This window comes from Chelonia mydas, chromosome 13, assembly GCF_015237465.2.
Source record: "Chelonia mydas isolate rCheMyd1 chromosome 13, rCheMyd1.pri.v2, whole genome shotgun sequence".
In the NCBI taxonomy this organism is placed as follows: Eukaryota; Metazoa; Chordata; order Testudines; family Cheloniidae; genus Chelonia; species Chelonia mydas.
In genome coordinates this window covers 3,789,565-3,816,325 of record NC_051253.2, presented here as the reverse complement: position 1 = coordinate 3,816,325, position 26,761 = coordinate 3,789,565, and the positions used below count along the sequence as shown (strand labels likewise).

The 26,761-nt window shown below is 52.8% G+C and overlaps 1 protein-coding gene across 2 annotated transcripts in view; it reads left to right on the top strand.

The window, feature by feature from the left end:
* The first annotated feature begins 2,511 nt into the window (after positions 1 to 2,511).
* The window catches only part of HELZ2 (helicase with zinc finger 2), a 53,832-nt gene continuing 29,582 nt past the window's right edge, over positions 2,512 to 26,761 (top strand). The window contains exons 1-4 of one of the 2 annotated variants that reach the window (XM_043526774.1): positions 2,512 to 2,724; positions 23,442 to 24,578; positions 25,320 to 25,503; positions 26,334 to 26,441. In XM_043526774.1, the coding sequence (XP_043382709.1) occupies positions 23,572 to 24,578; positions 25,320 to 25,503; positions 26,334 to 26,441 (1,299 nt within the window). In that variant the 5' untranslated portion in view covers positions 2,512 to 2,724; positions 23,442 to 23,571. The remainder of the gene's footprint in view (positions 2,725 to 23,441; positions 24,579 to 25,319; positions 25,504 to 26,333; positions 26,442 to 26,761) is intronic. The other variant, XM_037915388.2, reaches the window with a different exon arrangement.

The window sequence follows — 26,761 nt, the reverse complement described above, 5'->3', positions numbered from 1 at the left end:
ACCGAAGATTAAGGGCTGGCTTGATCACAGTCTGTAAGCACCTACATAGGGAACCAATATTTAACAGTGGGCTCCTTCACTCTAGTAGACAAAGGTCGAAGAAGACCCAGTGGCTGGAAGTGGAAGCAAGACACATTCAGACCGGAAATAAGGTGCATCATTTGAACAGCGAGGGTAATTAACCACTGGACCAACTCACCACGGGTTGTGATAGATTCTCTATCACTGACCATTGTTAGATTGACTGGATGTTTTTCTAAAAGATCTGCTCTAGGGCAACAGGAATTAATTGACGGAGGGTCTATGGCCTGTGTTGTGCAGGTGGTCAGACTGATCCCCATGAGCCCTTCTGGCCCTTGGAATCTATGGATCTAACTTACCCCCCAGGCATCCAAGTTCTGGATGCCAGAGACCATTTGGAACAAGCTGGCCGGGGCAGGGGTCCTGGATTCTGTTCCCCGTAAGCCAGCCCAGGCAATATACCTGCTCCGTGCTTCAGGGTGTGGGGAAGCTCTGGCTCGGTAGGATGCTCAGCCGGAGTTGAGGGGGGGGGCAGTGCCTATGCAGGAACTGTATGGGTGCAGCAACTTGGGTGTTTTCTGCCCCCTCAGGGCCAGGTTATTTTTGATGGAAAGGCAAGGAGGGCAGCGGTAAAGAGGAAGGGGAGGGGAAGAAGAGCGATGGGTTGGATGCAGGAGGGTAGGAGGAACAGGAGGGCTGTGCATGCACGAGACGGGATGGTGCTGGCTCTGACTTGGTCTCAACCGAGGCTGGAAAGCAGATGGGGGTAGTCAGCGTGGAGTGGGCTGGTTAGTGCTGGCTCTGTCCCCCCCCCCCCCCCCACCCCCAGGCTGGAGGAAAGGGGTGGCTGTGTATGCAGGGGCAGTGCTGGCTTTGTCCCTTCCCCAAGGGTGACTGTGCATGCAGGGGGCGGTGCTGGAGGCTGGAGCGGTGTATGCAGGGGGCTGACTTTGCCCTCAGGGCTGGGGTGTGTGTGTGTGTGGCTGTGCATGCAGGGGGCGGTGCTGGCTTTGCCCTCAGGGCTGCGGGGGGGAGTGTGTGGCTGTGAATGCGGGGGGGGCGGAGCTGGCTTTGCCCTCAGGGCTGGGGGGGGAGTGTGTGGCTGTGAATGCAGGGGGGGCGGAGCTGTGCATGCAGGGGGCGGTGCTGGCTTTGCCCTCAGGGCTGGGGGGGGGAGTGTGTGGCTGTGCATGCGGGGGGGGGGGGGCGGAGCTGTGCATGCAGGGGGCGGTGCTGGCTTTGCCCTCAGGGCTGGGGGGTGTGTGTGTGTGTGTGGCTGTGAAGGCAGGGGGGGCGGAGCTGTGCATGCAAGGGGCGGTGCTGGCTTTGCCCTCAGGGCTGGGGGGGAGTGTTTGGCTGTGAATGCGGGGGGGGGGGGCGGAGCTGTGCATGCAGGGGGCGGTGCTGGCTTTGCCCTCAGGGCTGGGGGGGGGGAGTGTGTGGCTGTGAATGCGGGGGGGGCGGAGCTGTGCATGCAGGGGGCGGTGCTGGCTTTGCCCTCAGGGCTGGGGGGGGGAGTGTGTGGCTGTGAATGCGGGGGGGGCGGAGCTGTGCATGCAGGGGGCGGTGCTGGCTTTGCCCTCAGGGCTGGGGGGGGGGAGTGTGTGGCTGTGAATGCGGGGGGGGCGGAGCTGTGCATGCAGGGGGCGGTGCTGGCTTTGCCCTCAGGGCTGGGGGGGGGAGTGTGTGGCTGTGAATGCGGGGGGGGGGCGGAGCTGTGCATGCAGGGGGCGGTGCTGGCTTTGCCCTCAGGGCTGGGGGGGGGGAGTGTGTGGCTGTGAATGCGGGGGGGGCGGAGCTGTGCATGCAGGGGGCGGTGCTGGCTTTGCCCTCAGGGCTGGGGGGGGGAGTGTGTGGCTGTGAATGCGGGGGGGGGCGGAGCTGTGCATGCAGGGGGCGGTGCTGGCTTTGCCCTCAGGGCTGGAGGCGGGGGGTGTGTGGCTGTGAATGCAGGGGGGGCAGAGCTGTGCATGCAGGGGGCGGTGCTGGCTTTGCCCTCAGGGCTGTGGGGGGAGTGTGTGGCTGTGAATGCGGGGGGGGGGGAGCTGTGCATGCAAGGGGCGGTGCTGGCTTTGCCCTCAGGGCTGGGGGGGGAGTGTGTGGCTGTGAATGCGGGGGGGGCGGAGCTGTGCATGCAGGGGGCGGTGCTGGCTTTGCCCTCAGGGCTGGGGGGGAGTGTGTGGCTGTGAATGCGGGGGGGGCGGAGCTGTGCATGCAGGGGGCGGTGCTGGCTTTGCCCTCAGGGCTGGGGGGGGAGTGTGTGGCTGTGAATGCGGGGGGGGCGGAGCTGTGCATGCAGGGGGCGGTGCTGGCTTTGCCCTCAGGGCTGGGGGGGAGTGTGTGGCTGTGAATGCGGGGGGGGGGCGGAGCTGTGCATGCAGGGGGCGGTGCTGGCTTTGCCCTCAGGGCTGGGGGGGAGTGTTTGGCTGTGAAGGCGGGGGGGCTGGGCTGGAGGGGCCGGCCGGGCTCCCACGGGGCTGCGGTGATGTAATTTCCGCGAGGCGCTGCCATAGGTTTGAATGCAGCGAGGGCCCAGAAACGAAACCGATCGCGGCGCAGCCCGGCTTAAAGGGAGCTGGACCGAGTCAGCCCCAGCTCAGCCGCCGCCCCCGCGGGCCAGGACCCCCCAGCGCCGGGCGGCAGGAGCCGCAGCGCAGCCGGGCAGGGGACGCAAAGTTTCCTTCCCTCCATGCGGCCGCCGGGGTAAGGAGCTGGCCGGCCCCCAGGAGGGGCGCTCCGGGCAGGGCTCGGGGACCCCGGGCAGGGCAGTTTGCAAAGTCCCGGCTGGGGGGGAGACGAGCCGCTCTCGCTTTTCCCCAGGCTCCCCCTGCCAGCCTGGCTGGGTCCCCGCCGCCCCCTGCGGGATTCCCACCCGGGACCGGCTGACCCGCGTGGGCGGCCCCCGAGCGGGGCGGTGTTGGGGACTGGGGGGGGGGGGAAGCGGTGCCCTTGTTTCCGGGGACACCTCCTTCCCCAGGCGCTGCCCGAGGGCCAGCCCGTCGGGGCCCCACTGCGCGGCGACGTGGGATGGGGAAGTGAGAAGTGACTTCGGGCGTTATCGGCCGTATTAGAGCCCGGGCGGGGCTGCCCCAGAGCAGGGCCAGTTGGGGGAAGTTCGGGATCTGGTTTCCCGGCCGGCTGGTGTGTGAGGGGCCATGAGTCCGATGCAGCCCTTCCACCTTCCCGCGTAGCGTCCGGGCGAGAGCCCGGAGCCAGGGGCAGGCAGAGCCGGAGCGAGTGAAGTTGGTTGTTTTGGTCAGCAGAGGAGCCTGTCTGCGATACTGTCCCAGCTCAGTCAGCCGCTCGTGTGCCAGGCCCACGGGCAGCGTGTTTCGGGGAAGCCATGGGCGGCGTTGTCCAGGCTGGGATGGGTTTGGCTACTGCTGTCGGCAAGCCCCTTGGGTAGGCTGTCTGCACTGGTATGAAGAGGATCTTGCGCTGTGCTAGGAATTTGCACCAAGAGGGCATGGTGCCATGAACCCCCAGGGTCGGCAGGCGGTTAGAGATGTGTGACCCTTTGTGTCTCAGAATTGGTTACTTGTAGTTTTGGGGTCCTGCCAGATCCAACTGACTTATTACAGTTAACGTCTGGATTTTTACGTCAGCCACCTCTTAGAAACAAAAGAGAAGTAATATTTATTTTTTGGTGGCTTTGCAAACCACAGGGAGGCTCCGCCAGGAAGTGCGAACCCTGACTGCTTGTAGCGGGACTTCGTGGGGAGCAGGAGTCTAGGTGGGGCTGTGGAGGTCCATCAATGCACCTGTCTCTGGGGTGTGTGGTAGAGGTGAGGTTTGCACCCGCAGACGGGGTGAGCTGCTACTACGGAGACCAAGGCTGGCACAAAGATCAGGAGCAGCGTTCTGTGAGGATACCAGGTGTGCCAAACTAGCTGAGTGCAGAGATGGGGAGGGCACGTCTGGTAGGACGACCCATGTAACTCACCCCTAATTAAGGGGGTTAATAGCTCTCTTTAGAGTAACACATTAGAGAATCACTGGTCAATAATTAATCAAGGCAAAGCCTAACTATAAAGACACCAGGCCAAATTCTTTTCTCGGCCTCTTTGGAATGATGGTTAAAGCTCTGTGCGGATTTGTGTCCGCATCGGATCTGGCCCGCGGATACTCACATCCACGCATGCAGATATCTGCGGATATCTGTGGATTTGCAGGGCTGCTGTTATAGTTGCCAGGATGTGCTGAAGAGCGGAATTGGGCCCCTTAAGTACAACTAATACGTTTCTCTACACGTGTGTAGGAGGCGGCGCCTTAAATTCAGGGATCTCTGTTTCCAAGGAAGTTATTTATTATTCATATTAACTTAGCACCTAGAGGCCTGAACCAGAATGGAGACTCGTGCTAGGTGCGGTACAGGCAGAATGTATACAGCCCTGATCCCAAGAGTATGCTGGTTTTGGAGTTTAAAGGAATTGTTGTTCTTTGGTGGTTGTTTTTTAAAGCAGCAGATGAGGTAGAGGTGGACAAGCTGAATATTGCACATTGGGCTCCATGAGGTGCACGGGAAGAGGGCGGGAGCAGTGGCAAAGGGAGCAGTTCAGTGTAGCAGGGCTTCATGCGAGGAGAAAATATAACCTATGAGAAATAAGCCCAGCTATTAATCCTAATGAGGTAGGAAGGCACTACACGTATGTGCTGGACTTTGGTAACGGCTGTAATATACCAGCCTCCTCTATCAGGATCCGTGACTTGCATCTAAACCTGAGATCAACGGTGAACCTGCTTAGAATATAGGGTCACGCTTTCTAGTGTTCGCCCACAAAAGGGCGAGTGCACTTTTACAGGCATTTGAAAACTATCCACAATGTTGCTTGCAATGCTTGGGCCCCGATGGGTTAGTGAATGTTCTTGGTGGTTGGGTTCTGATAGCACCCCTCACTGCTTAGAACAGTCTGGATTTATAACAACCTAAACAATGGTGTGGCAAAAGTATGTCCCAGTGATGATAGCCCTGGATCTCTTTGCAGCTGGGAGAGTTCCCTTTATAGCCCAAAGGGCCAGAAATGTCCTTTCAAAACGAAAGCTAATCTCATAGGCCCAGTAGTGCCTGTGCTTTTATATAGCACTTGTCAGTAGCAGATCTCCAAGTGCTTTGCAAAGGAGGCCAGTACCATTATCTCCATGGGAAAACTGAGGCTCAGGAAAGTGAAGGTGATCCAGCAGGCCACTGGCATAGCTGGGACTAGAACCCAAGTCTCTCAAGTCCCAGTCCAGTGTTTTACCCATGAGACCAGACAGACTTTGAGGTAGTAGGTGCTGAAAACTTCACTCTCAGTGAGCTCCATGCGGTGGGAAGTTCAGCACCCCTAGAAGAAATCTGGTCATTGTTATTTAAGGGCCTGTCTTTAGGTATTCCATTTTAAAGGCCCCAAAGGAAATAAAGATGAAATCTTGGTAGCAGAGTGAACCTGAACCATGCATCCAGCCAGACATGCTGGAGAACATAGGGTCTGATTCAGCAAAGCACTCGAACATATCCTTAATTCACACTGACTTCAATGGAACTTAAACACATGCTTCAGGTTTGCACGTGGACCTAAGTGCCTCGCTGAACTGTGGTCCCTGTGAGCACACAGTATCTGAGGTCCAGGGACCTGTATGTTCTCCCTGTAACTTTCTACTGGTTTTTGTTGTCGAAGAGACCAAGCTTTAGTTTTAAAATCAACGAACATGTCCAGCCCTTCTCACTAGGGCAGAGCTGTCAGGATGGAAGCTGACCTGGTGTGGCCCTGATGCTTCAGTCAAACAATAGCAAATTTAGAGGTGTAAACTATTATCCAAGCAGCCAGTTCAGCTCAACTCCAACCACCCTGATAGCCCCTTTTGGAAATGCTAAGTGTTGTGAAGTGGGGCAGTTAAACTCAATTGATACTGAAGCATTCTCAGAGGCACTATCTTTATGCCCAAATGCTCCCCTCCCGTGCACTGTGTAGGAGTCCTTTGTTCTCCCAAGAAGGACTTCCACAGGTTCTCTCTGGAATGTTTTCTATTAGAAGCCTTCCCCCTGCAGCCAGGATCCTGTAAGTCTGCAGCAAGGGCAACAGAAATTGGAGCCAGCTTTAGAGATTCTGTGGCTTTTGGCAGTGTGTCGTCTGCATTAACAAGGAGCCCACTACTCGCTGCAGAATTCCAGAGGCATGGATTGCATGCTGCCCTTTCTGGCCTTGCGGAGGGTACAGAATTGCCATGGCTTGAAATGCTCTGAAGACTCAGGCTATGTCTACACTGGAAACGGTACAGTAGTGCAGTGTAGACACATGCTACGGTGACAGAAGGGGTTCTTCTAACCACCGCTCTGAGCGGTGGTAGCTAGGTTGACGGAAGAATTCGTCTGTCGACCCAGAAGTGTCTATGCAGTGGTTTAATTAAGCACGCAAGGCTTGCAGTTTTTCGCAGCCCTGAGCGAAGTAGTTAGGCTGACCTAACTCTGTAGTGTAGCCCAGCCCTGGTGCCTTGAGCTGCCCTCTCGCAGCAGGGGTGTGTGGATGGGGCATTACAATCTTTTAAAAAAAATCCCAGTGACTGAACCCATTTTTCACTGTAGGTTATAAAACAACAGCACTTAGCTTTTACCTGGTGCGTCTCATCCCTGGGTATGGAAACGCTGTACAAAGGTGTTATCTCTGACAGAGGGGACACAGGCACCGAGACGGGACATGACTTACCCAAGGTCACTGAGTCAGTGGCAGAGCTGGGGATAGAACCCAGGTCTCCTGACTCCCAGGCCAGCTTCCTCTCCAGCTTTCCTTTCTCAGGATAAATTGTCAAAGGTGGGCAAGCACAGGGATTTTGACTGGTATGCCCAGAAACCCCCAGCCCTTTGTGGCTGGGTAGCGAGGCTGCTGGGGCTAGATCTGGTGAGGCGCTGATCATCTCCTGCATGGTAGTGAGCACTCTCCTCTCCTGTCAGAGGCTATGTCTGTGTAAGCAGAGTCAGGCTGAGCTCTACCCTGACATCTGGTGGTGAGTTGTGGAAAAGGACTTCAAGGGCTGATCTCGTTTTCATGAGCACACCCACCCCGCTTAGCATGATGGGACTGCTTGCCAAAATGGTTACTTTGCCTAGCTGTGGGATCCCTGGTCTCTTTGTTATTGGGGCAGGAGTAATAAAGTGTTGTTATCCCGGTTATGTAAATCAAGGACAGTAGAACTGTACCTGGCATTTTATGATTGAAGGACTTGCCCTCAACTAAGTAGCACTCGCTAGGCAAGGGACGTGGGTGCTAGAATCCAGTGAGATGAGAGAGGCTGGGAACAAGTCTGTGTACCTGGTGGTGTGGGCCCCTTTTGAGGGCTTGAAACACCAATTTCCCTCCATTCTCTCTACACTGTGTAATATCAGAGCTGATTTTGATTCCATTAAGAGTCTGATTGCAGGCTTCTGAGCTGATTTCACTTGGGGCCAATGTTGCACCAGTACTGAGGCTCCCCTACTATGAGCTGAAATCACTAAAGAGCTAAAATTACGAAGAGCTGAAATCACTGAGTGCTGTTAAGTGCGGGGTGCTGAAGATATATTGGTGAGCGGCTAGCGGGATGTCTGCTGGAGGGGAGCGGCTCGTGGTGAAGGCTGCAGCAGACCCCTGTGGAAAGGAAGGGCAGTCGGCCGTCCACATAAGCAGTGGAGCACGTAAGGTGCCCCCATACCTCCCCCCTTTTCCACCTAGGGTGGGAGGTTAACTCTGCAGATGAACTTTTGAACTCTGGGGCTGCGCTGGACTTTGGGTGACATTTGGGTTGCTTTACTTTTGGGACTTTGGGTGACTTTTGGGTTGCTGGACTCAAGAACCAAAGGGAAAGGACACAGCCCAATCCGCATGGTTTGTGTTTATGAACCCTAGTTGTGGTGTTTCCCCAACATACTGCTGTATTGTTTCCCTCCTTTATTAAAAGGTTGCTTTTTTTGCTACACTCAGACTCTGTGCTTGTGAGAGGGGAAGTATTGCCTCTTAGAGGCGCCCGGGGGGGTGGTATGTGATTGTCCCAGGTCACTGGGTGGGGGCTCAAGCTGGTTTTGCATTGTGTTATTGAAACAGAACCCCTAGATACTGAACCTGGCCCTTGTTGCTGCCAACTCCGATGGGCAGAAGGGTTTCATTTTTGGGGGCTCGTCTGGGATCCTGGGTCAGTACCCCTTGCAAGCACCTGCTGGGTGATCCACTACATTGGGAAACAGGTGTGTTTATATTTTGAGGAAATTACTGTCTGTATAATGGCTAATATGTCAGGTTTCTTGGGCCCCGGCTCAGCAGTCTCTAGCTCAGGGGACACAGCCTCGGCTGATGATTGGGCAAAAGCTCTGGGGCGAACTTTGGAAGAGATTGTGCTGTCCCATGCTACGTCAAACTCTTGTCATAAGTTAAGGTTGTGTGCTGGGGAGGAGGAGTTTGAACCCCGGTTGGCGCATACCACTGAAATGCTGCAAGAGTGGGCCGTACCGGATGCAGAAAAGCGAAGATGCCTAATAGAGAGCCTTGGGGGACCAGCATTAGATGTGATTCACACCCTGAAGCTCATCGACTCTCGGGTCAGTGTGAAGGACTGCCTAGAGGCCCTTGATCACACCTTTGGGACCATAGAGGGCCCTGAAGACAGCTACTGTAAATTCCTTAACTCCCGACGGCAAAGGGGCGAGAAGGCATCAGCCTACATACAGAGACTGGAGAGACTGCTTCAGAGAGCTGTCATGAGGGAGCCGTGGCTGCTGAGCAGATGGATAAGACCAGACTGGCTCAAATTGAAAGAGGAACTCAGTATCGGAACCCGATTCTACTTTGTCTCCGGCTAAGAGAACGACAGGAACATCCCCCAAGTTACTCCCAGCTGATAAAAGAGGTTAGAGAGGAGGAAGAGAGGCAGGCTGCCAGCGAGTTTTGGGAAGCCCAGACATCGGAGCCAGCCAGCACAACACCACTGCAAACGGCCAGTGTGCTGATGGTGAGCACCAGAGAGGAACTTGCCCAACAAATGCAGGTCCTGACAGAACGGATAGCTGAGCTGCAGAGCACCATTGACCGAGCTAAGACTTCCAAGAATAAGGAGCCTCAAACTGGGACAATGGAGAGGTCAGCATTTAGAGCCACCGGCCCACCCAGGCGAAGGGGGAAAGGACAATTCTTCTGCTACTGATGTGGTCAGGATGGGCATGGTGCTGCCAAGTGCCGTAATGAAGAAAATCCCTCCTTAGTGTATGGAAAGCTGAGGATCAGTTGGGAGAGATCCTGTAACCGCCAGAGGGTCTGGGGACGGGGACCACCCAGGCCTGCAGGATTTGAAGAGTCCCTCAGAAAAGACTGTCCAGCTGGGATCCCCGCAGGACTGATAGGGCCTCGAGCAGAGGTCACGGTGAGGATTGAAGGGGCAGAGGGTAAAGCAGTGCTTGACACTGGATCTCAAGTGACTATTATATTTCAGTCATTCTACCAACAGATGCTTAGGCACCTGCCTATACAGCCACTGACCAGTCTTGGTCTGTGTGGCCTCAGCATGGATGAATACCCCTACCAAGGATATGTCATAGTGCACCTGGAATTCCCAGAGGAGGTTGCTGGAGTAAGAGAAGAGGTAGACACAGCTGCCTTAATATGCCCTGACCCTAAAGGGACCTCCGATGTGTCTGTGTTGATAGGGACCAACTCCAGCCTCTTCAAGGTACTCGCGGATTACTGCAGACGAAGGGCTGGGGACCAGTACCTGAATACCCTGACGATCCATCCGCTTTGTGCTGAAGCCTATAAGAAAATCGAGAGCGCTAAAAAGGAGACATCTGAGCTACCGATTGGGGCACTGAAGTACGCGGGCACGACCCCCTTAGTAGTGCCTGCAAGGACTGAGCAAGAAGTGCTTCTCATGAGTACCTGGCTGAAAGGCAGTAAAGGGGCATTAGCAATGATAGAGCAGCTGATGGGAGGAGAGCTCCCTGAAGGAGTGCTGGTCCCCAGTGGAGTCATAACCCTACCTGCTGAAGTGCAGGAAAGAGTAACTATACTAATTTGCTAAAGAAACGAGTCGCAATGTTGTTGTGAAGCAAGGACAAAAGATAGCAGACCTCTTTGAGCCTGAATCAATTGTAAAACCCCAGTGTGAAACTCAAGTTCCGACAATAGACCCAGCAAAGTTTGACTTTGGAGATTCACCAGTGCCCGAGGAGTGGAAAGATCGCCTGAGGAAGAAACTTTGGGAAAGATCCAAGGTGTTCTCACTGCATGAGTGGGATGTGCAAAAGGAGTAGAGCACAACATCAGACTGCATGATTCTCGACCTTTTAGGGAGAGATCTAGGAGGATTGCTGTCTCTGAGATGGAAGATGTGCGACATCATCTTCAGGAGCTGGCTGCGACTGGCATCATTACAGAGTCCCGCAGCCCCTACGCCTCACCCATTGTGGTGGTCCGTAAAAAGAATGGGAAAATCCGGATGTGTATTGTCTATCGCACTAGGAGTGCTGTGGTTGACCAGTACACTATGCCTCGAGTCCAAGATGCCTTAGACTGTTTGCTGGGAAGCCAGTGGTTCTCCATGTTGGATCTTCGAAGTGGATATTACCAGATCCCTCTGGGAGAAGAAGATAAGGAGAAGACAGTCTTCATCTGCCCATTAGGGTTTTATCAGTTTGAACGCATGCCCCAAGGGATTTCTGGAGCACCTGCCACATTTCAACGGCTTATGGAGAAAGTTGTGGGAGACATGAATTTACTGCAAGTGTTAGTTTATTTGGGTGACCTGATTGTGTTTGGTAGAATGTTGGAGGAACATGAAGAAAGACTTCTTAAAGTGCTTGATAGGTTGGAGGATTATGGTTTGAAGCTTTCAGCTGACAAATGCCAGTTCTGCAGAACCTCAGTGAAGTATGTGGGTCACATCATGTCCCAAGAGGGTGTGAGTACTGATCCCGATAAAATAGAAGCACTTACTACATGGCCATGTCCAAGTAACTACAGAGAACTCAAGACCTTTCTTGGATTTAGTGGCTACTACCACATATTTGTGAAAAATTATGCTACGATTGTAAAACCTCAGAATGATCTTACCAGGGGACACCAATCCCGCAAAAACAAATTAAGACCAAGAATAAGGGGAAGTCCCCACAGCCTCCTGTACAGAGACACTATGGTCCCTTCGAAACATTTGGGCCACAGGGGGATGAGAGATGTGAAAAGGCATTTCAAGAAATCATTACTTGCCTAACTCGTGCTCCAGTCCTAGTCTTTGCTGACCCAGGCAAACTGTTTATCCTGCATACTGATGCCAGTTTGGAGGGTCAGGGAGCAGTCCTGTACCAGGAAGTGGAAGGCAAATGTAAACCTGTAGCCTTTGCCAGCCGAGGACTGTCTGACAGTGAAACTCGCTATCCCACCCACAAGCTGGAGTTCTTGGCCTTGAAATGGGCCACCATTGAGAAATTTCGAGACTACTTGTACGGTGCCCAGTTCCATGTGTGGACAGACAACAATCCACTGACTTATGTGTTAACGAGTGCTAAACTGGATGCTACAGGGCAGAGATGGGTGGCTGCTTTGGCTAGCTAAGAGTTCAGCATTCAATACTGATCAGGGAGAAGCAATGTAGATGCAGATACATTGTTCACATGTCCGCAGGCACTGAAAGTTGCTGTGATACCCACTGATGGAGTGAGAGCTTTTTGCAGTGTGAATCATCGAGAGCTAGAGGCCCATGAGAGCCTTCAGGGATGTTGCAGAAGCTCTGGGCCTGCCCCCTGAAAGCGCGCCTTCTGCCTCGGTGAACTATATTGCATTGGACCAATCGTCTTTGCCCATGCTCAATGCGGCTGACTGGCAAGAAGCCCAGCTGCAAGATATTGACATTTGTGATGCACTACTTGCCAAAAGGGAGGGGAGAAGCTCAGCTGTGATTGTCCAACCTAACCTGGAGGGTAAACTACTATTGAGAGAATGGACCAAACTAAAACTGATTCAGGGAGTGCTACACTGAATGACCACGGACCCTTTACAAAAGCAACGAGCACAACTAGTGCTGCCAAAAGAGTACAGAGCCCTGGCCATGAGGGCCCTGCATGATGACTTTGGATATTTGGGGATGGAGAGGACCCTGGAACTTATTCATAGTAGGTTCCATTGGCCCTGGATGGCTGAAGATGTTTGCAGGAAATGTGAGACATGTGCTCAATATGTTCAAAGGAAAACTCTGCTCACAAGGGCTGCATATCTGAAGAACAGCACCAGCAACAAACCTTTGGAGCTGGTGTGCATTGATTTCTTGTCTCTAGAAGTAGACGAGGAATGTTGGGAACATTCTAGTAGTGACTGACCGTTTTACGTGGTATGCGCAGGCATATCCCACACGTGATCAGAGGGCCACCACCATCGCTCGAGTATTGTGGGAGAAATATTTCTCAGTGTACGGATTCCCAGCCCGGATACACTCGGATCAGGGGCAGGACTTTGAGAGTCACCTTCTGAAGGAGGCGCTGAGGATAGCAGGAATTAAAAAGTCTAGGACAGCGCCTTATCACCCGCAAGGTGATCCTTAGCCAGAGAGGTTCAACCCTGTTAGATATGTTGGGGACTTTGCGACCAGAGCAGAAGGCAACCTGGAGTCAGCATGTCGCATTTCTGGTGCATGCCTACAACACCACAAAGAACGATGCTACGGGAGTCACCCCATATCTCTTGATGTTTGGGCGAGAACCAAGATTGCCCATAGACTTGTGCTTTGGTATATCAGAGGATGGAGATAGCTATGAAACTCATCAGCAATATGTATCCTGACTAAGAGAAAAGCTGCGGGATGCTTATCACTTAGCTACATCTGCGGCTCGGAAGAGCTCAGACCGCAACAAACATCGATATGATGCTAGAGCGCATTCGCAGGAGCTCCAGCCGGGGGACAGAGTCCTGCTGCAAAATTTGGGTATTGCTGGCAAACACAAGATAGCTGATAGGTGGAAGGCAATTCCTTACCTGGTGATGGAAAAGCTGGGAGATCGGTCTTCAAGATCAAACCTGAAGTGGGTCCAGAGCAAATAAAGACAGTACATAGAAACCTTTTGCTCCCTGTGGGGGAGTTGGTAGGCACCCCTTATGAGATGGGCCACTACAGGGCAACCAGGCAGAACAAAAGTGCTAAACCAAAGCCGTCATCCAACACGGACAGCGGGCCCCCTGCAGCTAACCTACCCCTATTCAGCACATCTGAGAGTGAGTCTGAGGAGGAAGACATGACCATAGTGTACTCTGGAATGGAGATCAGATTTCGGTCTTGATTAGCTGAGCCAAGAGAGCGCTCCCCCTCATCAGCCCTAAATCCCATGGCGGAAGTATTTAGGCCCGTTACTGGCACCCCTGTGCCGCCAATGGGACCCCCCCCGTGATGACACTCACACAGGATATTGGACAGTGGAGACATACAGGTGGAAGGTGCCCTGGGCACCTTGGACTTTCCACTGGTAGAACCAGAGATGCAGGGGCCTCTGCCAGTAGCCGAGGGACCCTCAAAGGAAACCTCTCCATCTGTCGCTCCCCCCCACAAAAGAGATTCTCAATAGACGGGACAGGGTAATAAGATCAGTAAAACGGTTAACTTATGATGCACCAGGGGTGACTAGTGAGGAGCCAATACGTTTAGCACACAGGCTTGTGGAAGCCACAGTGGGCTTCCTGAGGCCCTTTGGAGGGAACCAATGAGTCAGTCTACTAGAGGCGCCCAGGGGGGGTGGTATGTAATTGTCCCAGGTCACTGGGTGGGGGCTCGAGCCGGTTTTGCATTGTGTTATTGAAACAGAACCCCTAGATACTGAACCCGGCCCTTGTTGCTGCCAACTCTGATGGGCAGAAGGGTTACATCTACACTGCAAAGGCTATGCCAGCATAGCCGCTTGGTACAGACTCAGCCTACCTAGCCATGGTCCTAGTCCGTCTATGCTGCAAATGGAAGCTCTGTTGAAGAGGAGTTCCCTGACTGTTGTAACTGTGGTGTACGTGGGCCCTTGGTGACTCGACAGGGCATGCAAAGGGCTTTCTGTTCAGTGCGGTAAATCAGCTGTATGCCTTGAACCTAAATATGATTGGTTAAAAGAATAGAGTCTCCATGCACCATACAGTAAAAGGGGCTCTGTTAAAACAATGGAGCTACATAATTGAGACCTTTTTCTCCACCAGTCATAGCTCTTTAAACGCTGGATGCCTTGAGATGAGCAGACCTGCCAGTGGGAATGTGTTGCCTTGTTTGACGTCTAGCAAACCCGTGACTCCTGTCGGGAGGAACGTTACTGGCTCTGGGGTTACTAACCCGAACAAGAGAGTCCTGTCCCCTGATCCAAGGAGAGCTTTTCTTTCGTGCCAGGTTACTGATACTTCCTCCCAGGGCATGTGTCACGTTGTCTGGAGTGGCTCACGAGCGTGAGTGTCGACTGCAGGGCAGACTGCCAGAAAACAGGGCAGACACCCCACGCTGGTGGTGCGTTCTATAATTAGATTTCACCAGTAACAAATGTGAACTCCTGGGTCACTGTAACTGTCTTTCCATGGAGTCCCAGACGTCCCAGTAGGCTCTCCAGTCTATCTTGCTGTCCAGGCAAGCTGGACTTAGTGATAAATGGTCACTTACACCAAAAATTACAAAATATTGAGGTTGCTCCCAGCCCCAAGAGACCAGTCACTTTCCCCTGATCAATGAATACCCTAGATCAGTGCATATGGCTATCAGGGGCTTTTCTTGCAGTCACAGCCTCCTGGGTGGTAACTGGAGTGTGGGGGGAAGAGCAGCGGCCCCTCCCGCATGGCTGCCGGCAGGGCTTGGGCTCTGCCCCCCTCTGGAGCCAGCCAGTGTGCGTTCCCCACCTTCCTGGGAACAGTGGGGCTCAGGCTTCTTGCTTTAGTCCTGGGGTGGTGGGCGGCAGGTTCTGGCCGCGTGCTGATAGGCTCCAAACTCGGGGCTTCGGGCTCTGGGCTTTGGCTGCGCAGTCGTGGGCTCCGTCCCCTAACTGCAGGGGCTCCATCTCCTGGCTGCAAAGTTCACTATCCCACTCATCGCCTGGCCCCTGCTGCCTCCCCTGACCCCCACTGCCTCCCTACCCACCTCCCCATCCAAGGCTTAATTTGTCCCCCGACTTGCCAGGGTTGAGTAAATCTGTTGTGAAAAGTGATATTTGTATGTTTGTTAATATCACTTTTCACTGTCTCCCAGATAGCTAACACGTCCACATCTGTGAAAAGTGATATTAATAAACATACATCTATCACTTTTCACAGGCGCAGACTGACTAGCTAGCAAGTATAAAAAGAAAACGCAACCAAAAAAGCAAAAGAAACAACAACAACAACAAAATACAAGGACATGCAAAGCACCTTATTTGTGTTTCTATTTTGTTTAGGTCCACTAAAGAAATAGAGACAACTGTACGTTATTTTTATTATTCAGTCTGTGGAAAACCCCTTCATACATAAATTACTGTGATTTGGAAATGTCTATGTGCCTATTTATTTTTTTCCTAAAGTTAATTAAGTATTTTAGGAAAAATTGTCAGAGCGGCCACCAGCAAGAGTTGGTGGCCGCACTCTGACTCCACAAAAAAATGTGTTGTGAGAACCCCGGCCCTAGATCTTACACAAAAGACAACACCTGTAGCCAATCCTGTAATACACTGTCGAAAGGTTTATTAGCTAGGAGAAATAAATTAGTTATTTAAAGGTGAAAGCAAGCAAACATCTACACCCAAATGAGTTGCAATCCAGCTCCTAAGAGTGACAGAATTGCAGTGATCTCTCAATTTGACATGTCTTTTAGGGCAGACCCAGGGATAACCCTAAGAAATCTCGTTTCAATTTACAGCAGTGGTTTTTAACCTGTGGTCCAGAGACCGCTGGGGGTCCACAGACTATTTCTTAAGATTTCCGAAGGGGTCCCCACCTCCCTTTGAAATTTTGCAGGGGTCCACACAGGAAAAAAGGTTGAAAACCACTGAGCTAGAGTCTCTGGCCCTGTAAGAGTTCAAACAGCAAAGAGATGAAAAATCATCATGTCAGCTATTTTTATTTTCCTCTTCCAGCGTTCAAATGGCTGGGATGGGGCCTTCTGCACAGGTGGAGGGCGGAAATAAACAAAGCTTTTGTCTTATGAGAGCCCACTTAATTTTTCAGAGTCTTCCTGGACGGGTGGGGGAACGAGTCCGGTGCCTGGCTTCACAAGTTCAGAGCAAACATTTTCAAAGTTATAAAGTGAAACTTACATATTTCCTTATTTGCAGAGTTGTTGTTGCCCTGTCAGTCCCAGGATATAGAGGAGAGGTGATCTCTTTTAATGTCCTCACGCACCTTGTCTCTCTTGTATTTCCTTATAGCGTGGAATACAGACATACCAAGTGAGATTAATGCGTGCAGCAACTTAAAGCATTTCATAGAGTCTAATCACTCAATAAATTCTAACAATACAATCACACCTGTCACAGGTAAGCTGGTTTGTTTTCCAGCTGTGGGTTCGTCAGTTCTTAGCTCACACCTACGGCCTTGGCCAGAGCTGGCACTTGGCTCACCAGCATCACAGCGCGACTCTGCAGTTTGTTCAGTTAAATCATAATAGCAATAATATTACTTGGCACTTAACGTCTTGATTGCCGCCACAAACAATAAATAACTCTCCTAATAAATGTGCTAGGAAGGGAGGTGGTGCTAGTCTCACTTTACGTGCAGGGAAGTTGAAACATGAGGTCCGATGCATCCTTGGCGTAAGTCAATTAAAACGGTAGCATTCCACCTGGAAAGAATTTGTCCCATGGGAAGATTTGTGGCTTTACCTTTTCCAGCCCACTGTGGTAACTGAGTTGGGCCGGATTTCCATAGCACCCAGGAAGCCAGGCTGGGAGCAAGTTGCTGTTTGCCCCATTGCTGCATGCACACCGGATTTGCAGGAGACAATTAAGTGCGCCAACATGAAAATCAGGCCCGAAGGCCATATATTGCGTGATCTATGTACAAGGAACTTGCTGGGTCAATGGGCGCATTGCGTGTGGCCGCAGGGCAGCAGATGATCTTTGGTTATGTCCTAAGGCTCATAGGGAACCCTGGTGGATGCTGTGTCAGAGATGGCAGGCTGAGGACTCCATGAGGCTGGGAAGGTGCCTCGCTTGTGTTTAGGATTATTCTGGACTGGGATCAAGCACTTTTTCCCCTTAGGAATGACCTTATTGCTGATGCAGATGAGATATATCGTTAAAGTGCAGTCGCACGATGACCCAGCAAATTGCTGGCTCAGTGAGTATGGCTGTTGGTGAAAAGCTGTGAATACCCAGGCCTTAGGACTTGTTTCTCTAACACTGGCTAATCAATAGGCAGAAGACCTTGAGCATCCTCCTATCACAGTGAGCTGCCTTGGGTTCAGGGACTCCAGATCTGTGTCACTATTACATTGTCTTTGCTTTGCTATTAGCATATCAGCAGGTTATCTGGGTATCCCCTGGCCCCAGAAGAGGCCAGACACAGCCTCGCAGCTGCTCCTCCCACGCAGGATAGTCTCTGGAACTGCAGATATGTTTGTCCGACAGAGATTTGGATTTTCTTGTTTGTTTTTTTATTTTCCAGCATTTTTTTAGACGGAAATGCTGGTCCCACATCAGTCAGGGATTGACCTAGGACTAAATGAACTTTTGCTGGGTCCCAAAGGCGTTTGACTAGCCGATACATTGCAGCGTTTAATTCTGAACTTCTAGCATGGAGTTTTATCTGATATTTAGACTTGAGTAAATTTTAGCTTTTTAACTACATGTCGCCCCTAGGTAGAAATCCCTTGAGCTTGGAGCCAAGTGAAACAACGCAGAACTGCCTTGACCTTCTCTCCAAACGCACTTTGTCCTGATGGACTCCATTGTGGGGAGCTTTCTTGGTGAAATTTTAACAAAATTGGTAACAAAAATAAAAAGAAGCAATGCGGGGGGGAGGACATCCTCAATGAGATACTGATGGGGGGGGGGGGGGGAGGGACTGCAGGCTGTTGGAGAGTTACTGCAAGGACCCGTATGTGGTGTATGGTTTTCAAGATGACTCTCCTTTCTGGTCAGGGGGGTTTCTCTCTCTGGTAACTGGAGAGATTGATATCGTGCTGCTGTCCTCGCTGTACCATCCTGGTCTCCCATCAGCTCGCTTCCTGGTCACGTGGCTCCATTTCCCCATCAGACCATTCCTCCCATACCCCAACCACAGAGCTCTGCACTTACTCTATTAATCCTCTCCTCCCACGTGGTCCAGCCCCACAGCCTCTGCACGTTCTCTCTCCACATGGTGCTGTGTTGTGATGGATGGTCCGTCACTGGCACTTTTAAATTAGGATTGCATGGGCTGCGGAGCCAAGGGGGCCACCTGGGCCATGGCCCAGCTACTTTTTGGTCCCAACTTGGAGCAGGTGATCCGGTGGTTCTGGGGCAGGATGGGGGGGGGGTGGGGCGTCACAGAGGGACGGTGGCTGGAGCAGGGACAGGAGCTGCTGCAGGGTGAGTGTAGGGTGTACTCCAATTCCTGCCAGAAGCAGGACCTCTGTCTCTCACACACACACACACACACACACACACTTTAAATGGTGCTCTGCGGCCCCTGCAAGATGGCAGGATTTTCTAAAAGATCTGCTCTGCTTCAAACGGGAATTATTGCAGGGAAGTCCAGAGTCTGGTGGTGCACAAGAGGCTCACAATTGTCCCTTCTGGCTTTCTAATCGGACTCTCTGGAACCTCCAGTCCACATGCCACATCCCCCATCAGTCGGCCCCGGTCCTGTTGTTTAACACTTGTGTAGTGATCGCACCTGGCTAACCAGGTCAGCGCCCCCTAGGGGCTGGGTCCCGGACACACACAGTAAATGACAGCCCTGCCCCAAAGCATGCACATGCTCCTAATCCCTCCTTGGCCTTTCCCATGCTGAGCCGCCACTCTTCTGTGCCCCTGAGGAATTTGTCCTTCCTGCGCGTGGACGGGGAGCTTGGTTACACTCCCAGTGCCGTTACTTGTTCTGTCCTTGGGGAGCTCAGGAAGTGGCCTAGGCTAGTAGCCGCTGGCACTGCTGGCAGACTAAGCAATCATTCTAGCACTGCTAGAGTGAGTTTCTGAGAAACCCGTGGAGGTCAGCCCGTCTGCTGCTTTAATCCCATTATGATTATGTCTGCAGGGTAGGGAAGCAGCATCTGAAGGGGATTTCACCCAACTGGGGAGCCAGGAATGTCTGGGTACTAATCTCGGCTCTAATCCCAAAACCTGTCAGCATTGGTGTGTCCCTGTAGCACAGGTGAAGGAGGATCATACCTACTCACCTTACAGGGGTGGCACCAGGGTTGATCAGTGACCGGACCACAGTGCTAAGGGTGCTGAGGATTAGAGCTATTCCAAATTATTATTTCTATCTCCATTGCACCCCCACCAAGCGCGCTCTCTGCTAGGTGTTGCATGTACACCTGGGAAGAGGCAGTCCCTGCCGCAAAGAGCTTGCATTGTACAGTATACTCCTGATTTTCCAAACCCCTGTTCTCTAAACCTCCGCACTGTCCGTCCCGGGGGGGACAAGGGAGGGATTTGGGTGACGTGGAGGTTTGTATAAGAGAGCAGAGCCCCCGGGCTGGGGGGTCTCCTGGCAGCTAAATGGCTCCTGTGACAGTGCAGGGAGCCTTCCGCACCCCGGCTGTCACAGGAGGGCTCCTGCCCTCTCCGTTACCTGAACTCCTGATTATCTGAATAAAATCCATGTCCCCGCTGCTCTTCGGATCATCGGGAGCATTCTGCATCTAGATGGGCAAAGGGCGGGAAAAACAAAGTCTTGTTATCCCCATTGTACGGATGGGTGGATAGATGCAGAAAAGCGAAATCACTCGCCCACGGTCACCCAGGGAATCTGTGGCAGAGCAGGGATTGAACCAGCTCTCCCAAATCTTGTTCTGCTGCCCGAACCCCAAGAGATCCTTCTTCTGATCACTATGGTCTGAGAAATGGCCTTTTGAGTGTTCCCTTGTGCTCCTTGCAACCCACCGTCCACCCCAGCTCGGAAAACGACATCTCTTCTTTTACATCTGTGTTGCTGCAGTGTCCAACGGCTCCCCGCGGAAACAAAGCCAAGTTGTGCTTGGTGCTGAAAAGTCATACGATTATTTATTATGTCGCCTAGTCGGTAAATGGGAGTTGATTCTACATAACATGCGGTGGCCTGAGAGGCTGGTGCCTCCAGATCAGGTACAGGAGTGAAATTGTTATTAAATTGAGGAGCACACGAGAAACAATCCAGTCCATGTTCTCTGACTAGCAATGGTAGAAATGTATAGCCGCGAAACTGACAAAATCGTGAGCTCTGTAATATAGCAAAGGAGACAGAGCCAATATAGAATGTCCAGCACTTGCATTACTCACATCATGCTTGTGGAGAACCCCAAAGTAGGCCAGGTGATCTGTGCATAGTCATCAGGTTAGTGCGTTTCAATGTATCCCACCTCCCATAGGGAGGGCTGCACCCTGTTCGTGTTCAACATTGGTTACAGCCTCCTTTCCTTAGACATGCTTCCACATCTCAGTAATATTGGGGCTCCTAATTCTCATAGGTTAATTAACCCATGGCATCCTAATCACTAGCATTTATGTCAGTCAGTTGCTATGGTATTTCTGCAGTTAGTATATGTACGTTTTGGTTAAACTCATCAGCTGTTAAACTTTTCCTTAAAATTCCCTGTTTGCAGTGCATTCTATCAGTTAGTTCCCCCTTTTAACTTAAAGCTTTAGGCCTTGCTTTAGTCATGTTAAGCTAACTGTCCTACAGGCCTGAGGCCTGTAGGTCCTTGCTTTACGGCCTTAATCCGTACATACACTTCTCTGCGGTATCTAGGTGTGTTTTTCAGGGATATGGCAGGCTACCGTGATTTGTAGCCATAGCACCTAGCAATTGCCATAGCACCTAGGAGTCCTAGTTGTGGCCCAGGACCCCCATGTGCTAGGTGCTGTATAAATGCAGATGAGAAAGGTGGTCCCTGCTTCAAAGAGTTTACAACTGACGTCTAAGGAGACGACAGATGGCTACAGGGATAAATATACAAAGCCTGTACAGTAAGAGACCGGGTGCCATCCCTTCTAAATAAAGACATGCAGCTTGTAGGTTCAGCCTTGCAGTGTGAGATTTGATAGTTTAATTCCGTGTGTTGTCTGCAAAGGTTTTGAAACAAACACCCAGAGATGAGTCGGGGTGATTTATTTCTAGACGCAGCGTAGGTGACTGAATCTGAACGGAGAAATTCTAATGATGCACCGGCTTTCTGCTGGGTAGTTTAATGACGACTTTCTGCTTCAGTAAGTGATCTCCCATTGGGCTGTGACTTTGCTGCGTCTTAGAAGCTAAAGAGGATTGGGCCTGATGAGTGTGTGGTAGGAAAACCTTGGAGTGCTTCAGGGTATCTGGGGTTTCTGTAGGTCATAGCCTGCCTTCTGAGTCAATGCTGTACTGATGCCAGGGTGCTAGAGAGGTATTTGGATAGGAGTAAGATGAAGGTCTTGATCACGTATGGACATTTAAAACACTGGGCACTTTCAACATCTGTAAGGGGGGCAGGGGAGGGCTGGCCATGGTGTCCTGCGGAAATTCCAGCGTGAGTTGATTCTGTTACCTGAATCCCCCTGCAATTTCAACTGGACGTGGGCTATGTCTCATCCCAAACTTTTGCCTGGTTCTTCTGTGCGTTGTTAAACAGCTGCTGTGTTCCGCCTCAGAGGTGGGTGATGGGATCCTTGCTTGTGAAAATGCTTTGCAATGAGAAGCTTCTGTATAAAATGAATGCAAGATCTTGCACTTGGCTTCATTCTTTGTGGTAGCTTCAGCCCTGCTATAAATACTGCGTTTCCTTTCTCTGGAGATTCCACTCCTTGAGGTGCTAACAGGAGGCCAGAGGTGTCATTTTGGGGCCACTGATGTGGGTTTTCGCCCTAGAACTCAGGTTTTATCTGGCCTATGGTGCCAGAAGGATTGATTTATTTAAGAGACAGGCACGTGCCTGGCCCTGCACCAGCTGTCTACCCCAGGTGCTTTGTCTTGTGGTCAAGGTGGGCAGGCGATGGGCCTTCACCTTGTAAGCAGTGCCCCATAATGCTGTCAGCAGTGCAGCTCCACAACCCCCATCATTCTCCGATTTCCTCCTGAGACCTGAAGTATTGCTTATGGGATGCTCCCAGCCACTGGTTACCCAGGAAACAGCCCGCAGAAGGCTTCCAAGCCATTACCCATGGGGCTGTGCACGGAGCAGTGAGTCACCTTTCCCACATCTGGACTCTGAGTGCTCGGCAGCCCGACAGGGTGTGTTCGTTCCTGCTGGTGCATCCATCACCTTCTTATCTAGGTGCTGGCTGCAGCAGTTACGGATCACTGCTGTGATGGTCAAGCTCGCCTTCAATGGAAGCAATAGGGGGTGTGTGTGTGTGTGCGGGGGTCGATGGGACAAAGAGGCAGCAGGACCCCGAGGCAACTAGCACAGAAAGGAAACCTTCTGAGCACTGAGTGCCTGGATTGAGGGGGGCCCGAGGGCAGCGAGGCTGCAGCTAAGCACAGCGGTGCCAGTGGAATGAAGGCACAGCAGTGAAGGGTACAGTGGGATATACCTGTCCCACGTGGTGTTCCATTCGGGCAGTGTTTCTCAAACCGAGGAAGAGGGGGCAGGCTGATTTCAGGGGTTGCAGACAGAGGAGAGGGCCGCCGTGGGTGAGGAAAGTTGCAGGACCCCGGAGCTGCCCCATTCCCCTTCCGTCCCCATCCCAAGCTTGGTGCTGTTGCCTCCCATGAGACCTCTAATGCTACAGTGCTGCAGGCTGCCAGCCCAGGTTTCCTCAGTCTGCCCTTGGGGCACCAATAATGGCTCTGCCGGGGCTTCCAGCGCGTGGGGGAGCGGGGAGGGCAGAGACAAAAGGCGGGGGAGGAAGTCAGCAAAACACATGGGAAAGAGGAAAATGGAGAGAAAAAGGAGGAAGTGCCCCAAGCAGGAAGGGACAGCGAGGCTGGAGAGATGGCAGCAGGTTTGTCATGGGGAGGGCCCCACACGGCCATCCAGCAAGGGAGGCTAGGAGCCAGGCCTTGAATGTCTGTAGCTTGCTCCGGGATCCGGCAGGGAAGGTGGTGTGCAGAGCAGGTTCACCGATGGGCTGGAGGCAGGAGTCCCTGAGCGAAGGGTCCCTTCTGTCTGTTTTATCAGACTACGGGACAACCCCCTTCCCCCCCCCCCCCTTGCAGTGGGGCAGCAGTGTTCATGTCCTGACAGCAAGACGTCCGGTTTCCCAAGAACCTGACCAAGTGCTGAGCGGGAGTTTTCCTTTGGTTTTGCTGTGGCCGAGATGATGCATTTTTCCTTGCTCACTTCAGGAAATTCAGGCGCTGGGATGGGTTATTTTACCACCTCAAATACCTCACTTGTTGTTTGTTTCTCTCTAGGGTTTTAAACTTGCGTCGATGGCCAGGAAGGGCTCACCGAGCTAGGACCCTGCCTGCTCCTTGGAGCCTTCCTGAGCATCTGATCTGCCTTTAGAGATTTGTAGCTGTTTTCCCTTGGCCGCTGGGGAACATGCCTGCGGTTAGCGGCCTCGGCCCCCTGGCGCTGGACGGCCTGCAGAAGCGGCTAGAGCTGTGCCTGGTGTGCTCCAAGTGCAGCGTGAGGGAGAACGAGAGCACCTACGGGCGGAGAGAGGTGGAGCATCGCTGCATGCAGGAGATCCTCCTGGCCCGGTGCAGAAGCAAGAGGAGCCAGCTATGGAAGAAGGTGGGCAGGAGGCCGGGCTTCCCAAACCCGGCACGTTACGCGGTCTGCAGATACTACTCCCCAGGCCTAGGGTGCAACAAGCACAGGAACCAGTGCACCTTTGCCAGCAGCAAGGAGGAGGCGATGGTGTGGAACTTCGAGAGAGAGCACGAACTGGAGCGGCGTGTGCTGAAAGCCATGGTGCTCCAGGCACAGATAGCAGGCAGTAGCAATGGCCTCCCGAGCCAGGAAGCGCCCAGCACCGCAGGGGAAATCCAGAGCGAGTTTGGGGGGCAGTTCCAGGAGATCTGCAAACTCTGCTTTTACCAAAGTCCCCAGAAAATATCCTCCGGGGGGCTGGCGAGGCTCTGTGAGGAGCACGGTGCTTGGAAAGCTCTCCTGGTCCATGTGGTCACCGATGGAAGGAGGAAGAAGCAGTACACTGCAATCAGGCCGTGGCCGGAGTTCATGTCGCAGCTCAGTTACTGCATGTTCGTCTCCAGAGGCAACCCGTGCAAGCACGGGGCCCAGCGGTGCAACTACGCACACAGCGAGGTGGAGATGGCGGTGTGGGAGGCTGAGCAGAAGCACGGCCTGGCACGCTCGGACCTGCTGCCAGCCTTAGCGATGTTCAGCGAGAACGGCGACAAGCCAGCGCAGCCCCAAGTCCAGTTCTACTGCCGGGCCTGCTTGGTGACCTTCAGCTCCCAGGAGAGCTTCGAGAACCACTGCTCCCTGGTGGAGCACATGCAGATGGTTTTGGCTGACCCCATGATCCAGTGGGCTCACCGCACGCCTCCCTATGGGCTGACCAAATTCACACTGTGCAACAGGTAAGCCTTGCGCGGCTGGCCTTGTCTAGCAGGCGATGAGCAAACTGCATGGGTCCCTGCAAAGGGGGCACAGCGGGCTGATGACTTGATTCTAGATCATCCATCTAGAGAGACAACCCAGCTGGCCTAATGTTTGGCATCACTTTGGGGTGTGATCGTTCTCATGTGTACAGAACCTGCCCCGTATTTGGAGGAGAAAGGGTTAAAAATCTCTCCCTGAACCAAGCAGGGACTTTGGGTATATGGTCTCTTAGCAGAGTAAAATGAAGCAGGATCCGGCTTGGGGTGGTTCCTTATTAAGACAGGGAGGATACAAGGGGGTAAGTTTGGGGGAAGTTAATTTTCAAGTGCTTCCATGAAGGCCTAGGCTCTTGTTGACCTCAAGAGAAGGGGGTGAAGAACCTGCCTGTGGCATCTCTGGGGAGTTGGGACCTATAACTCGGCACTGGTGCAGCGCCAGCTGGGCTGGCAATGGGGGAAGCACGCAGGATGCAGGTGGTGTTACTGCCATGTCACCTAACTCTGGCCAGAGCAAGTTGAGATGACGACAGAAGACAAAATGCTTCTGCCGTCATTCAGTGGGGCACTGCTGGTCCCAGTTCTGCCAGTATTGTGGCCTGCTAGGAATCCCCAGATAATCCTTGTCCAGGTGCAGGAGGGTGCTTCATTCCCCATGCAGTCTCAGGCTGGTCAGAGTAACCTGTGTGCTTTGTTTTGCATGTGGAATTTGTTCCCTCACAGAGGGGATATCTGTGAATATGGCAAACGGTGCACCAAGGCCCATTCTGTAGAGGAGCTGCAGGAGTGGATCCAGAGAGCGAAGGCTGCTGAGAGGAACAGGAAATCTGCCAAGAGAGACGGGCTCCTCTCCTACCAGGACCGTCTGGTTGCTGAGTACAAGGAGTGCCGCAACGAGGTGTTCATTGTACGTCCCCATCTGCTGGGTGGACACTGGCTGTGGGGCACCTGGATGATCCGGCTGATTGGAAGGGTTTTGAGTTTGCTTAAAGCTGAATCCTGATAAAGGGTCAGATCTTCAAAAGGGTCTTGCGACAACCTGGCGGCAGCATTAACACTTGCGAAATCCCTGCATTTGCACTGGCTGGCTACGTGTCTGGCTGCCCCATGAATGCCGGCTGTGTGTGCACCTGCACGTTTGAAGGGGGTGTTCTCAGAGGCTCTTGGAATAGTGCATCCCAATATCTCCCCACCTGCTTCAGCAATGTGGGCCGATCACCCCCAGGGCCTGATCTTAAATAAGTCTTCCCTTGCAGGGTGTGCGCCCCTGGGGCTAACGCATGGGAGCCTGGAAGCGAAATGAAAGTGAAATTAACGAGTTCAGACCATTTTCATTGTAGACCATGAGAGAGGCAGAAAACAGACGAAGGGGATAAATGGTGAAATGTAAATTAGATCTTAAACATGTATTTGAGACTTAATCTTCAATGTGTGTGCTGTCCCTGCCCTCCAGCCCCCAGCACGCCCCGCGCTGCCCATTCCCAGGCTTCTCTGAGGAAGGAGTAGGCCTGTTAAAGAACACACTCTGTGCATCAAGCTGTCCTGCTCTGCCGTGTGTCCTTCCACCTTTCCAAGCCCTCGCTGGCTACACTGATGAGAAGCATCAGGGCTCGAATCCCTCGCCATGCCCTTTCGGCTGCCCTGCTGCAGCTGACAGTGCTGGGGCTTACTGACAGGTGCTGTGTGTGTGCGATCATAAGGTGAAACACCTGGCTCTTCTTGTCTCCTTTCCATCAGCTTTCTGAGCAGGTTGATGGTGTCATGGTTACCTGCGAGCAGCCCATGCGGGTGCATTCAGAGGACAGGAAGATGCGATACAGGTGGAAGTTCAAAGTTCACTCCCAGGTAAGTCGGATTCTCTGTAAAGAAAGTCCAGGGGTTTGAAACCAGCTCTTCCCAGCGGTAGAGAATCGCCTGCTCTTCCACCCCTGAGGGGCTGCTGGAGGGAGTCTCTGCATGGTTAAGGAGTGGGAGGAGGTTGGGGCATGTAGATGAGGATCTGTTCCAGGCGCCCTGGGGCCTGCTGAGGCAAGAGGGGGAGAGAGCTCCTGCCCAGAGGTGTTACAGTTGTGACCTGGGTTGTGTTTGGGCCAGGGCTCTGAAAGCAGGGCTGGGCATGTGCTGAGCGTTTGGTAATCTTCCTTATCGTGCGGGGGGGTCTGGCT